This window comes from Aspergillus homomorphus (assembly GCF_003184865.1).
Source record: "Aspergillus homomorphus CBS 101889 unplaced genomic scaffold BO97scaffold_5, whole genome shotgun sequence".
NCBI classification, from domain to species: Eukaryota; Fungi; Ascomycota; class Eurotiomycetes; order Eurotiales; family Aspergillaceae; genus Aspergillus; species Aspergillus homomorphus.
The window spans coordinates 1-14,333 of record NW_020291891.1 but is presented as its reverse complement, the minus strand read 5'-3'; the positions used below and the strand labels follow the sequence as shown (position 1 = coordinate 14,333).

At 47.6% G+C, this 14,333-nt stretch overlaps 2 protein-coding genes and 1 non-coding gene across 3 annotated transcripts; 2 read left to right on the top strand and 1 right to left on the bottom strand.

The window, feature by feature from the left end:
• Positions 1 to 1,874: 1,874 nt before the first annotated feature.
• Positions 1,875 to 3,116, top strand: BO97DRAFT_384296 (putative 2,3-diketo-5-methylthio-1-phosphopentane phosphatase; the record flags this gene model as incomplete). Its single annotated transcript, XM_025693415.1, has 4 exons — positions 1,875 to 2,068; positions 2,131 to 2,456; positions 2,515 to 2,943; positions 3,006 to 3,116. Exons 1-4 carry the CDS (start codon positions 2,032 to 2,034, stop codon positions 3,114 to 3,116), a joined length of 903 nt encoding a protein of 300 aa, XP_025554459.1. The 5' UTR covers positions 1,875 to 2,031.
• Positions 3,117 to 5,044: 1,928 nt separating this feature from the next.
• BO97DRAFT_t57 lies at positions 5,045 to 5,134 on the bottom strand. Its single transcript has one exon. It is a non-coding gene; the product is annotated as a tRNA-Asp (tRNA).
• Positions 5,135 to 11,450: 6,316 nt separating this feature from the next.
• BO97DRAFT_475708 (DUF914-domain-containing protein) lies at positions 11,451 to 13,098 on the top strand. Its single transcript, XM_025700431.1, has 2 exons — positions 11,451 to 11,887; positions 11,947 to 13,098. The coding sequence occupies exons 1-2, from the start codon at positions 11,664 to 11,666 to the stop codon at positions 12,920 to 12,922; spliced, it is 1,200 nt and encodes a 399-aa protein (XP_025554458.1). The 5' UTR covers positions 11,451 to 11,663; the 3' UTR covers positions 12,923 to 13,098.
• The last annotated feature ends 1,235 nt before the right edge of the window (positions 13,099 to 14,333 follow it).

The window sequence follows — 14,333 nt, the reverse complement described above, 5'->3', positions numbered from 1 at the left end:
CCTAGTAGGACCAGAGCTGGTCAATCTGCGCAGTCCGAATTGCGCCCAACAGAAGGGTCCTTAGTCCAAACTTATGCCTCCACTCAATACATTATATGAGGTCCCCTTTAAGCACACTCATGATAAGGCAAATTCTGAGCATAACGACACTCGATCGGCTATCGGGTGTTCAACGGACAGAACCAGATGGATAAGCTGGGAGGATTCTTGGAGCGCGTGAGAGAGGATGTTCAAAAGAAATTACCTGGAGCATTGCGAACCCAATATCCGTTGCACAGGGCTGCTATCTTGCTAGGCCGAGTTCTCCTGGGGAGATTCCAAGCTTTTTCATCCGATTGAGACGACTCTCTCCGGAAGTATCTGCCGCCGGCGTTGCGAAGAATCATTCGCATTGGCGTGTTATACCTTTGCAAACCGGCATGGAATTGAAGATCGCCGAGATGCTGACCAGTTACCGCTAGCGCTTTACCACGTACTATCCCCAATATCACCTTCTTACTTGCACACTGTGGCATTTATGTGTCCGTCCTGAGGTGTCTGGCGCAGATCAGGCTTGGGAGCTGGTTGATGAAGGCCTTTGATATGGCCGAGGTCTCTTCTAAATCTAACCCTGGGCTCAAGTTGTATGCTCTATGTGGGTTCCGAGAGAAGGCCCTCAGCATGCGCCGTGGTCGCCAAAAGGCAGCGCAAGTTCCTGCTGAGGTTGCAGTTCCTCTAGAGACCTGCACCGCGGAATCTGACGAGCGAGGCGACAGGGTCTTGCTTAAAATGTTGCAGACTATATGCTCTGGAACCTGGATTTGAGCTGCTGTTCCGAGATGGTCCGTCTTTCCTCCAGCTTTTTTAACCTAGTAACATTGAGTAAAGCACGTTACTTCTTTATGGGAGCTCACGGTTAGTTGTACGGAGATCGTGAACATGTGATCCCAACAATCAGAAGTCAATGCACTGGTTTCTAGTGGTTATATTGCAGACTCAATGAGTTCTCGAGAGACTGTCGCAATCCAATGGATTTCAGTCAGTTTCACGTATGTATGCAAGCATTGAGGGCGATGCCAAGGACGTTAGGCGATTGGGGTCCAAGCCACCAGGGACGACTGTCACCTGTCGATGTGAGGGGGCCAGCGAATATTACCTTCATACCCCTTGTGATGCTATCGCACTGTTGCTGATATCATGTTGTAGCACGAAAAGTGTAAAGCATGCGAGGCCCAAAAGACGAGATGGAAAAAGTGAAAAGCGGAGAATGTCATCATCGGTGGGGCGGACATGTTCATCCGGAACCAGCCGTGAGGATTTGACCCAGGGCGGTAGCCGGGCTGGACTTCTACCCCTTCCACCCTTCCATAAGCCACCATTGCGAACACAATCCCAATGTATATATTTAAAACCAATCACCTTATCTCCTTGACATGCGTGGCTGCATGGAGGCTTTTCTTGGGCTGAATCTGGCCAGGAGAGATTGTGTGTCCGTGTGTCCGAGGTGTGTCCGTCGGTATGCAGCCAAACGAGGGCTCGACCGTCATGGAAGCAGCAGCAGCAGCAGCAGCAGCTTCAGCTTCAGCTTCAGCAGAGCCGATCGAAGGGGGTATGAACGAATACTAGATAGGTTATGTCACTTTCCTTCCTCGCTTAACTAAGGCGATGACGTTAGAAAGTGCAAATGAAGCTGTAAGGCTTTCCACAATTTCTAGCCTCTCGGGAAGCCGATCGGGGTCCAGTGTTCTGCACCCAACAACAATGGCTGAAATCTCCTTCTTCTTGGGCTCCACTCTTACCCCCCGGGGACGATGGGTCCTCTTCTCCTTTCAGCACGGTTAACTAATCAACCCTCCTCACTCCCGAGCGTATCCTGGTACAATTCTCCGCGGGTACGTCATTGGAATCATTCCGGTTTTGCGTCGCCACGGTCGCCCTCCCTCATCGTGGGAAAGATATTTCACTGAGCCCATCTCCGGGCTGGAGCATCTTTCAATCATACATCACCCTTCCGTCAAACCAACCCTTCAACCGCACTCAATCAAGGCCACAATGTCGCCCTCATCTAGAAAAATTGCCATTTTCTCGGGTTCGTTGCTGCCCCTGCGGATCATCCCCACCTTTAGCGGCTAATATTTCCGTTTTCCATAGACTTCGATGGCACCATCTTCATGCAAGACACGGGCCATGTCCTGTTTGATAACCTAGGTTGCGGCGAAGAGCGCCGCCGGCTGCTTGATGAACAGATCAAGTCAGGCGAGCGCTCGTTTCGAGAAGTTTCTGAAGAGATGTGGAGCTCACTACGAGTTCCTTTTGAAGATGGTTTCCAGATCATGGAGAAGGAGCTAGAGATCGACCCCGGCTTCCAAGAATTTCACCAATTTTGCGTGGCCAACAACATTGACTTCAACGTTATAAGTGCGGGACTTAAGCCGATCCTCCGCAAAGTGCTGGACACTTTCCTTGGAGAGCAAGAGGTATGACATTTCCGGTGGCTCCTCTCTTCTCACCCACTATTAACGCATTCGTGTATAGGCTTCTCGTATCCAGATTGTCGCCAATGATGCCGAGATCAGATCCGATGGGTCCGAGTGGAAACCCATCTGGCGGCATGACACCGAACTCGGCCACGATAAGGCGCTGTCCGTCAAGGAGGGCCGCGCTTTAGCGGCGGAAGGTGCTTTGGATGGAGAAATCCCTCTCATCATCTTCATCGGAGACGGTGTGTCTGACCTTCCGGCTGCGCGAGAAGCAGACGTGCTCTTCGCCCGCAAGGGTTTGCGTTTAGAGGAATACTGCATCGAGAACCATATTCCCTATATTGGATTTGACTCGTTTGTCGATGTCAAGAAAGAAGTCGAAGCCATTATGAAAGAAGACCAGCAGAAGACTGGTGGCGTGGGCAAACCTGCCCGCTTCAACCCTCGTGCAAATATGTGGCGGCGTATTTCCAGCAAGCAAGCTGTAAGTTGGAACATGAGCTTGTGGGCCATCGCTATGGCGCTTGTAGATGCTAATTCGCACAGATCCCCCAATTTGTTGCCGCAACCCCCTCGCGGGAAGAAAAAATGTTTCTCTGGCCTGAGAGCTTTTCGGAGTATCATCCGACAAGCCAGATGAATAACGTCCCCGCATAGAGTTCTCTTGTAACCGTTTACGGACGTTTCGCAGGCGTTTTTGGTGTAGTGAGATGGGCGTGAATATAAAGTAGATTTAGATGATCAAACATAATAAGCATGAATACGTTGGTCAAAGAAAGTCGACAATTCCTGCTCGTTCAATGTAATCGCCATTGGCGATGTGAGGGATCCTTCACTCGCACTGTGTCTCGCACTGTATGCCATGTTTGGTACAGCGTGGACAGCTCGAAACAGCCTTGCTGTGTAAGTTGTAGGGGCGAAACATTGATGCAGACAGTCTGCCCAGCCATGATTTTGTGGTATGCTTGCACGAATAACCCGGTGGTCCTTCATCCAATTCCCTCTTTTTACGTCGCTTCTACTTCCTCCAGTTCAGCTCTCTTGGCAGTTTCTGTCTCATGCTCGGTAACGTTTCATTGCCATCCCATAAGTCACAAAGGTAGGCAGTTCATCGCATTGCGGCGGGTTTCGGTTTAACTTAGAGAGCTTCGGTACTCACAAACACGAGAAAAGGTCCGGACAAAAGAAACAAAGTGCCGCACAACGAGGGACCGTTCTGTCTGAGAATAATGCCGGAATATTTGAGAGACTAATTGAAGAACAGAACGTGGAGGAGTGTAAGCTTGACGAGGCACGGGTAGGGGTGATTTTCGACGACCTCGAACAATCCCAGTAGCGATGTCGATCACTTGGCGGACTCGTTTGATCGAACCTATTCTACGCCCTTATTACGGCCTGAGAAGAACAAGCTTCCTCATCCAGTGATCCTCCCATAACGACAACCAAAGTCCAGGAGGAAAGAATTTGTCGGGGTATAAGCCCCATTTCTCGATGGACACAGGATCGACAAGGCCGTGTCTGTCGATACTCTGGAGACCATCAACACCACTTGTCAGGCAAGCCCCTAGCTGCACGCCTTGGCCTTAGCCGGTATAATCGGCCAAACGCCTATCACACATTCGCTATCCACGGCGGTCGGTATCCTTATACAACTAGCGATCGAGATGGTCATTGCTGTTGAAGGCAGAAATAGGTCTGCCTGGTGCTCCTTTATCTCTTCGATAATGCCATAGAGACCCCTGCTAACGATTTCTAGGGAGCACGTCATTCTTCGATAAGGTTAACGACGAAACACTTCCGGCCTCGCGACCTGCTCTGCTTGACCATGACATGGACTGATTCCGACTCATTGTATGCCAGTTCCAATATGGAAGCTCGACAATTTTTATGGCCATCGAACACAATGTATCCGGCTTGGTGAATAGGGCTCAACGTTCGAGTCCGTTGAAGCGAACAGGCTGGGGATCTGCCGTTCACGCAACAAGCCTCATTTATATTCTCTGGCCTGCATTGTTGGCCAGACATGGCGGTCACAGAAAGTTCAAGTAGAGAGGTCGAAGAGGTGAAGGGACTGCATGGCTGCTTCAACGTTCTCCAGACCCGTGGGCCAGTCGTACGCTCGTTGACTATAGTTCTTGATACCGCAGTGATGACCCTCCATGAGTAGGTGCTCCGAGAGCGACTGGAATCGCGACAAGATGGACCGATTCGTGAAATTTCAATGCTGCTAAGGGATTGAAGTGTCCATCATCGCGATTCAACGTGCACGAAAGATGCTAACGACATTCTAGAGTGACCGCCGCGACCAGTATCAATGGTTTCGAAGACATATTGAAGAGCGGACATATACTTTAAGACGAGTGTTGATTTTGCGAAGATGAAAGAATGAAGAGTGCCAAGGAATGGGCTAAGACACTGAGGCGCTCCCATGATACCTGGTAGTAGACCCTGGGCTCTCATTGGGCTAAGAAAAAGAGAGAGATCCGGAAAGTACGTGAATACAAAAATGATTGGGTGGACCACCACGAAGATAAAACATGCATTGGAGCTTGACAAATCGACTTCAGGTTGACACAAAAAAAGATCTCCCCGACTGGGAGTCGAACCCAGGTCTCCCGCGCTTGTTCCTTCTCAGGATTGACAAGCGGAAATCATGACCGTTAGACCATCGAGGATTAGCTACTGAAATTGTCAGAGCTTTGTATCATGAGGCGGACTTAACCTTCCATACGAGCACTTCATTATGTCGAAACACCTTAGTTGCCCTCATGCTCAACGTCTTATTACTCTCCTTATGTTTGATTTGTCTATGAGACTCTTTAAACTGTTCGCTTCGGTCGCAGCTCAATTTCCTAATAGTATCTGCTATCGTAGTATATGTACTATGAATCCTAATCTGATTCAGATCCTATTCTATTGCGACGCGCGTAAGCGCGGAGCTCTAAAATATATATCCCTCGGAGGACTCATAAGTCTAAGTTATATACGAGAGCGAGAGCGTGAGCGTAACGGTCTGGGAGCGAAAGGCTGGAACACCTAGCCTTCTCTCGGATATAGTAGTGATCCCGATGCTGTCAATACCGACCGTGTGCCCTCTGAGTCTAAGGTAGAATCCAGCAACGGCACTTTCTCATTCACCTTACCCGCTTGGTGTGTCGGTGCTCTCGCGGTTCTTTAATCTTATTTACCCCACGCATAAGCGATGGTTCCTTCGTTGCGTATTGGTGGCTATATTTTGAAGGAAGGGGGACCATGTAATTACCGATGATTTGATTCGAGAGAAAATTCTGGTTTCGTTGGCAAGGGAAGCTCTTTCAACAAGAAGCGGCGAGCGCTACGTAGTTCACTGGCACGTTATAGAACCTGAGATGTGTGGGCCAAGCAAAACAATGCGCCTGAGCTCCAGCGTTGTATTTCTCCGTGAATATCGAAATCGAACGCTAAGCCCCTTTCTATGCCTCCCGAGCAAGATGCCAAGTGGTTCTTATCGTCTATCAATTTCCTCGATTTTGGACTCAAACTGTACCAGATACATAGATGATCCAGAACTATGATACTCTGATCCTGCAGCTTCAGCTTCAGCAACAACTAAGGCCTGGGCTAGATGTCAGGCCAGATACATTACTCATAGATTGACCAATATGTTCGCTATGTTAGTAGAATACACCTAGTGCCTTGGGTTTGCCTTGAAGGTGATTAGCAAAATGGATTCATATTAAATTCAAGGTTCCTTACTTAGTTCATTGATTATGGTGTTGGTGTTTCGCGGTTCGAAGTTGCAACATAGTAGTTAGCGAACACAGGATTATGATGGTAGACGTATCGCGCGATATTCCCGAGTGGCCATAATCCATGTAGATCGTGTCATTGCCGTGATATGAGTACAATTCATTGACTATGGTATTGTGTTCCGGGGTACGATATTGCAACACAGTATTTGGCGGACACTGACAACATCTGCAGATATGGGTCGGGTTTTTCATAGTGTCTTCTTTGAGCTGTTCTGGAAAGCTAGAAGAACTCCAGCCGATCAACAGGGGTGAGATATTGATAAACTGGCTAGACGGTGAGAAGGTCACACTACAAGTAAAAAGGTCCTAGACTGCTTAGGAAGATATATTCTGGAGCCCTCAGCCTGCAGCAATCCGCTAGCAGATCATGGGCATGGCCCGCTCAACTGGCCTCTCGTTGCCTCTTCCTTCTCCATATATAGTGTCCGCACTTGCCCTGACGAGCTTTACTCCTTATTTTAGCCAATCGACAACCCAAATAGCAGCCATGATACGCAGAAATTGACATTCGTTAGATCCTCAACTAATGTCACACCTCAGAGAACCGAACTTAGATTCGTGCTAGTAAGTTTTGGTAGAGCTGGGACAATCCCAGCCTCTTCGCTTCGGCCATTCAGCAACCAAGGCGCCACAGTACACAGATCAGGGTGCTCAGTGGATCCTAAACTGCAACAAGACATCCCCGCGCGCTACCAGTCTCACTTTCATGGAACTGTACTCATATTGAGGCGACCACATGATTTTCATGAATTACCGCCACCTTAACAGATGGGCAACCTGCGGACCAGCAGACCAGGGAAACAGGGCTTCTAATCAATTGCGAGTGAAGATATCAATACTCCTCCAACCATTCGTATCCCATCTCGCTGCTGAAACTACCCCCGCCGTCTCATAATATCATTCATGTGGATACTTGCGTCGAGGTCTTCCAGGTTCCCTTGATTTCACTGCGATGCCGCTAACATAACCAAAAAGCGAACATAAGCGATGCGGGCCTCCCCGACCAAGCCTCACTGGACAGAATCAACAGTCTAATCGCCTGCAAAATCGGCGAGTACATTGACCTTCCTCAGCTGGTTGTCGTGGGCGACCAGTCTAGCTGCAAAAGCTCGGTTTTCAGCGCCATTCAGAAGTGGTTCAACCTCAGGAAATGGCCACAAGATTGACTATACACTTATCGATTTGATCATAAGTCAATGGGATTCATCAAACTGCGTGGACAACCATTCTCTGTAGCGCCCAGTTGGAATGAGTACAGTTCAAGAATGGCCAGGCAGGCGTGTGAAAGTATCGCCATCGATGTGCCACTATTCAAAGAGCTCTTTTGATGTGCCCCGTCTGCCATTATCTCGCGACAGTGGGCTATGCAAACTCTTCGCAACCCAGCTTATCTTTCACCACGACGGGCGGCAATAATAGATCAGAGGATCGCCCATCGTAGGTGAATGGCTGTAAGCCTGTCGCCCGAATGAACCAATGTCCTGATGTCCTGAGTCTTTAGAGACACCAGTTCCGCGTCCACGGAACTGTACTCCTATTGAGACGATGAAAAGATCTACATGGATTATAGCCACTCGAAAATACCGCCAGCAAGTTGGAATATTAGGATACTGATACCATACGACAAGAACTTATCATAGCACTGCATATCTGGATTATTTTCGACGGAAAGAAGGGATGGTGCGGGTATTGTGGGAATTTCGAAATACTCCAAATCTTATAATACAATCCACTGGAAGAGGTTTTCCCGGCTTAGAACTGTCCAACTGCCTCATTGGCTCTATCGCTAGTGAGAAACATCCAACTATTCAACTCATGACGAGAGTCTCGTCTGGCGTGTTGTACATAGTCATCTCGGTGCCATCCTCGCTAGGTCCGTGGCCAAGTTGGGCGGCCGCATGGTAGGCAATTAAATGTTAGTGGTTTAGATCTCATGAGGCTCGAGAAGTCCAATACTGCATTAGGCTATCTTGACTACACTTCTCAGTGTATATCGAGTTCTTAGCCTAGGCTACTTAGGTAAATATCACTCCTGAGTACACCTCTTCCATGAGACAGTCCTCGAGCAAGCTTGAGAAGTACTGTCTTAGAGTAATAATCCTCCTCTATGACACACCTTTTACATGATATAACCACGGGCGAGCGAGGCGAATCGCTAATCCTTGATTAGCACTAAGTATTCAACACACGGCGAGAGACTCAGGCCCACTGAATCCTTAAAAGAGTTAACTATAAGGAGAATAGATAACGCATACTTACACGGGCTAAAGATTTGTGCTAAAAAAGGTACGCGGATTTTCTTGCAGCCGATTTCCCACAAAAGATCTCTCTGTTGCTCTTCTACTCTCAACCTTCCTGTATATATGGTTATCACCACGGTCTGAACATCAGCTGATGCGAACTGCTCATTCTCGGCGTCTCGGGAAGAGCTCCCGCCCTGGGGCACAAGGCAGCAAGTCACACATCAACTCCAGCAACCACCCGCCGTCGACAACCATCACCTCCCGTAATATCCCTTTTAGGCTATCTTTTCCCCGGTAACCAAAATCTCGGATCAGATAAAGCAGTTTAGAAAGGCCAAGAGGACTGTACCGGCCCGGAAAGTCAGGAATTTGTACCCCGTTGATAATGAGTCATACGTTAATAAGATCAGTACTAACACTCTATGACGAAAGTCTAGAGTACCTAAATAAACAGGGGAGGATTATATATATATAATATGGAAACCATAAATGAATACAACAATTGTACCGGTGCAAGAAAAGAATCAGATATTTCTTGATACCTTAGTTCCTATCCAGGTCCTCCTCTGTAGTCTAGTTAATCCTGACTAGAGAAATAGACTTTACTTTTAACTATATAGCTGCTTTACTTATATTTAGGATCAAGAGTCTTGCAGTAATTATAATATGGTAAAAAGAATTCTGTAGATGCCAGATTATATTCAGTTACAAAGCTTTTGAACTTGTCTGAGTCCAATAAAATAATATTAGATTCGGCATCAGCAGCATCCGTAATATATGCTATACTTTAAAATACCTTAAGAAGACTGAGAACTAAGGGGGCGAGAGATCGTATTTTGGGTTGAAGATCTGGGGACTTGAAAACAATAAGAAAGAAAGAGAGCAGAGTTACATCAGGATCCTGATCAGCAAGCATGCGATGAAAGAAGTCATGATGATCAGGACTCAGATGGAGATGAGAGACTATTGGTGGATTCATGACCTCGCCCAACCCAGAAGGCGTGAAGAACAAGCCCGATGAGTGTGACTCTCGGGCAGACGACACCGACTGCGAAGAAGGTGAATTCGATGAGGAAGTTGAGGAGCCATTAAATGAGCTTCCTTGCCCCTAGCCTACGACTTCAGTGAATGAGATATTGGGCCTCGGCGACGAAAATGTTCAGGCATATCACGCGGACTCCAGAGAAAGGCTCCAGGACATCCCACTGGCTATGGTTAATGCTACTAGATATGTAGATCGGCATAAACTTGTACTTTCGCCATTCAGCTGGGTCTTATATTGGCAATTGACCAAACTCCTGCCGGACAACCCGCGGGACCACTGAGAACGATGCAAGAGAGACAAAGTGCAGAAGCGAGATCGACGGAAAGAGAATCGCAAGTGCGCGAGAAAAGAGACAAGAAACGAAATGATTGCTGACACTGTGGAAGCACCGAGGAAGTAGGATGGAGTACAAACTATCAGCAACATACTTACAGGTCATGTAAACAAAGGGCAATTGAATGTAGATATCTACCATTTCTCCGAGGTCGGGTTGCAGACATGGAATTCCCCTGCGAACGCTGTGGAACCCTGAAGACGACGTCTTTGTGGAATATTACCAAAGGAGATAATGGTTTATACCGGCTCTTTTGTAAGCCATGCCATGTTGCAGGACGTTGGAACGGCTGGGTTCCGCCAAGTGCTGGAGATAAAGATCATGGATGGTGCATTGACCTTCTGGGAGCAATGATGGAGATACGCGGACAAAGGTCAGGACCTGATTTTAAACCGCATGTGGGAGTCGAAATTATTGCTTCTCTGAAACGGCAGGGGATTAATAACTCCCGCTCCCGAACCGATTCGGCTTTTCGACTAAAGATCGGGAAATTGCAATTCAAATGGTAAATCTCCTATATTCTTCGTAGTTTCTGAAGGCTCAGTGCTGCTTACCAATACTCTTATAGTGCTGAAACCAAAACTGGTTTTCTGGCTAGATGATATTAAATATCAGTCAATCCGAATCCAAAGCACAGAAAGTCCAACGAACATGATTGTCAAGTGGGTGCACGGTCACCTCCCATGGATCTGCGGAGCTTTCACATGAGTCCGGTACACAACAGTCTCTACTCTAATATCTGCATAGCAAACTATACCGAATCCACCCTGGAACGCGACGGCGTCAACATCCCCGTGCATATAATGAGTATTTACTCCCAGGTAGAGGCAATCAGAGCGGCTTACTCTACTGAATTCAAGGAGGGTTATACCAGCGTCTACCGCATTAAATAGTTTCCAGCTTCCCCATTCAAGCGATTAGTAGAGTTCTTCTGTACCGGCGACTACAGCTTGTATGACCATAATGCAAAACCTGAAACAGGTCCTCAAGACGGAAGAGCCGCGTTATCTAACATCTCCTACCCCCACCTCAGATCTGGAAGCAAAGCATGACCAACAGCACTCAGGCCACTGGTTGGACTGAGGGGTGGGGGCCGGTCGCCACATCATCGCGCGGGTTTCCACTCCGTGGAATCTAGTCTGGATCGTGGCATCCCGCTAGTATGGAACTTGAAAGTCGGCTAAAACAGAAAGGTCGGACGAGAACACAGGGCGAGACAACATAAGAGATAAAGCGTCAACGAAGTTTGCCATTTGAGGATATGTATAAGAGATTTCCACCATGGGAAAGAAGCAGACACTCGAACTGATGTCTACTGAGGATTAGGTTACCTGTATTCGCATTTCCACTCCATTACATTACATGTATTTCACAGGGAGCCTGTGACCACTAGTCAGTTAGGGTAAGGTGGGTTTGTCAACTTACAAGTCAGCTGGGTTAGTAAGGCTGTTATCGCATTCGACTTGCAACGCCATTGGTCAAATTTGCCCCTCCCACTGATTAGATTAGATTTTTCTTTACGCAGTGCAAGTGAACCTGTTTTTTTTTTTTTTTCTGAGCCCAGAGTCCAGAACCCACGCTGCTATAAAACCCATCCAGCTCCGGCGCTGCTTGGATTTTCTTCCCTTTTCTTCTTTGCGCCCTTGTTGATTCAAGCAGTGAGCGAGTTTGGAGCTTTGCGCTCACATTTGCTGGCGAAAAGCTCTTGCTTTTTTCGTATCTGTTCTCATCCAATCCTTAATCTTAATAGTTCTTCGTCCTTCCATTTTCCCATCGCGTCGCGCTATCACCATGGCGAATTATTACGAGAGTGAGAAGACTTCAGCAATGGCCGAGGTCCAACCTCAGCCAACAACACCGGGCGAGAAGAATGAGCAGCTTCACTCGGTGGCCGAGTCACCGGAGCTGGGCTCTCAGGGCCAGGCAGGGGAACAGCAGGAGCCGCAGCAGGGACGATTCCGACAACTTTTCAGTTATATGCGCACTCGCGATTTCTGGTTGCTCATTCTGTTAGGGTGAGACTAATCACGTGAACACATCATCAAACCCGTTTCTAATCAAGTCAATTTTGCAGTCAAGTTATCGCGCTCGCAAATATCAGCTCTTCCACCTTCTCCAGTCTTTTATCCAATGAGGGGACATCCTTGCCTGCGTTCCAAACTTTGTGGAATTACGTGCTTTTGAATTTGGTGTACACAAGCATTACCATTTACAAGTACGGCTTCAAGAAATGGTTTCGCATGCTTTACACCGACTGCTGGAAGTACTTCATCCTATCTTTCCTCGATGTCGAAGGAAATTACTTCATGGTGCTGGCCTACCGTTACACTTCGCTGTTGAGTGCCGAGCTGTTCAGCTTCTGGACCATTGTCGTCATCGTGATCATCTCCTTCATCTTCCTGCGTGTTCGGTACCACTTCACACAATATCTCGGGATTTTCCTAGCCTGCAGCGGTCTCGGTCTTCTCATTGCGTCGGATCATCTCCGTGGGGCTGATTATGCTGCGTCGAATAAAGTCAAAGGAGATCTATTCGCATTGCTTGCGTCTACCATCTACGCCTTCAGCAACCTATTCGAGGAATTTATGGTCAGCAAGCGGCCTATGTATGAGGTCATCGGGCAGATGGGTTTTTGGGGTATGTTGATCAACGGTGTCCAGTGCGCCATCTTTGATCGGAACTCTTTCCATGGTGCCACCTGGAATAGTAAGGTCGGAGGCTATATCGCCGGGTACACTATCGTACTCTTCATCTTCTACACCCTGGCACCCATCCTGTTCCGGATCTCATCGGCGGCTTTCTTCAACATCTCCATGTTGACTATGAACTTCTGGGGCTTGATTATCGGTATCCAGGTCTTCCATTATACTGTCCACTTCCTCTACCCGATTGCCTTCGTTCTGATTGTCATCGGTCTTTTCGTCTACTTCATCAAGGAAAGCAAGCTAGGTGAATCGGCCAAGCCATGGCTTGGCGAGAATCAGGAGCTTGGAGTTGATGGCGTGGGTACCGCTCGTCGTGCGCAGAAAACTGGCCATGCTATCGTCTAAGCCAGTTCTCCATAAGGTCATTTGATGAGTTCTTTTTTCATACTGGGGTTGAAGTAATGTGTGGTGATAAAAGTTGCTTTTATTTTTCTTGTTTTGCTCAAACCATACATGTACTAGAACCAGATAATTTATGCGACGGCCTGCTGAGCAAGGCTAGCAGGATAATGAGAACAATGACTTACTTTTTATATTTGCACTTTCTATTGTCTACTCAGACTATGCTCCCGGGATAAGAGATCTGCAGATTTTGGTCTTTGCCAGTACTAGGTCTGATGTTTGATGTGATGTGTATTGCACGATGATAGAAGGGATAGAAAGACTGGGGATACCTCCAGATCTGTCTAGAGTATGGAATAGACTGGCCCTGCTTGGCTAACAGTAAATCCTTGGGATTTGCGACCACGTGTTAGTAATTCGCAGCCATTCAGAAGCCACAGAGGCATCACGGCCTGGATTTGAGTCTCTCACTATCGAGTCATATTGATGTATAACAGGAGCAAGATGCTTGACCAAGGTGCAGAACGGAAGTCACCCGCTCATTGCTTGAACACACTTCAGCGCAGGATGCAGGGATTGGTGCGATAAGTTAAACGAAACTGCAGCTGCCAGAATGCCTGCCTCGTGCATGAGCAGGAACGAACGGCGATGATCATGACAAAGAACCGGCTATCGTGGCCCAATAGGACTGAGACCTCGACCCCCATCCTCTTTCATCATCCAACGATGTGATGTTTGTTGCCACTCTATACCTGTACAAGAATGTACATACATCTCCGACCTACCGGAGCGTCCCAAAACACAAAGACATGGTAAGTGATACAACAATGGCAATGTAGAAATCCGTCAAGCCGCTGCACCCGACCTTTCTTTTTTTGACAAACTGAGGTGGATCGAATCAGCCCACCGTGTGCTAGGCAAAGCTGACAAGTCGATTGAGCCAGCACCCATAACCAGAAAAAAAAAGGTAAGGAAGGAAAAAAAAGAATAGAGAAGGAGAAGAAAAGAATAGGGAAAGAAAGAAAAAAAAAAAAAAGCCGTATGCAGCATACATCATATATCATGTGAGCAGGACCCCATTCCCAAATGAGTTGTTAGGTCAGCCTCCACCGGAAAGGAAGCCGGTACGTACTTTTGTTAAGAAATCAGATTTGACCAAGTCTCTCTTCCCCAGTAGCTGAAGGTGGGGGGAAAAAAGACTGGTATGCAGATTCACCCTCGAATCATCGTTCAGTCCCACTTTTCGAAGATTGGAGAAACAAAATTTGGTCGGAAGGTTATACTGATCTCCAGGAAATCAAGTTCTCAATTGCTTGGCTGCAAATCCTTGTTAGGTTGTGCCTGACCCAAATGGAACTGCAATTGTCTCATCTATACATACGGTTCTCTGGCTTACAGATCCGAAATACTCCTA

Coding starts and splice junctions, on each gene's coding strand:
- BO97DRAFT_475708 (XM_025700431.1), top strand. CDS start 11,664: ATGGCGAATTATTACGAGAGTGAGAAGACTTCAGCAATGGCCGAGGTC. Junction 11,888..11,946: donor TGGTTGCTCATTCTGTTAGG/GTGAGACTAATC, acceptor TCAATTTTGCAG/TCAAGTTATCGCGCTCGCAA.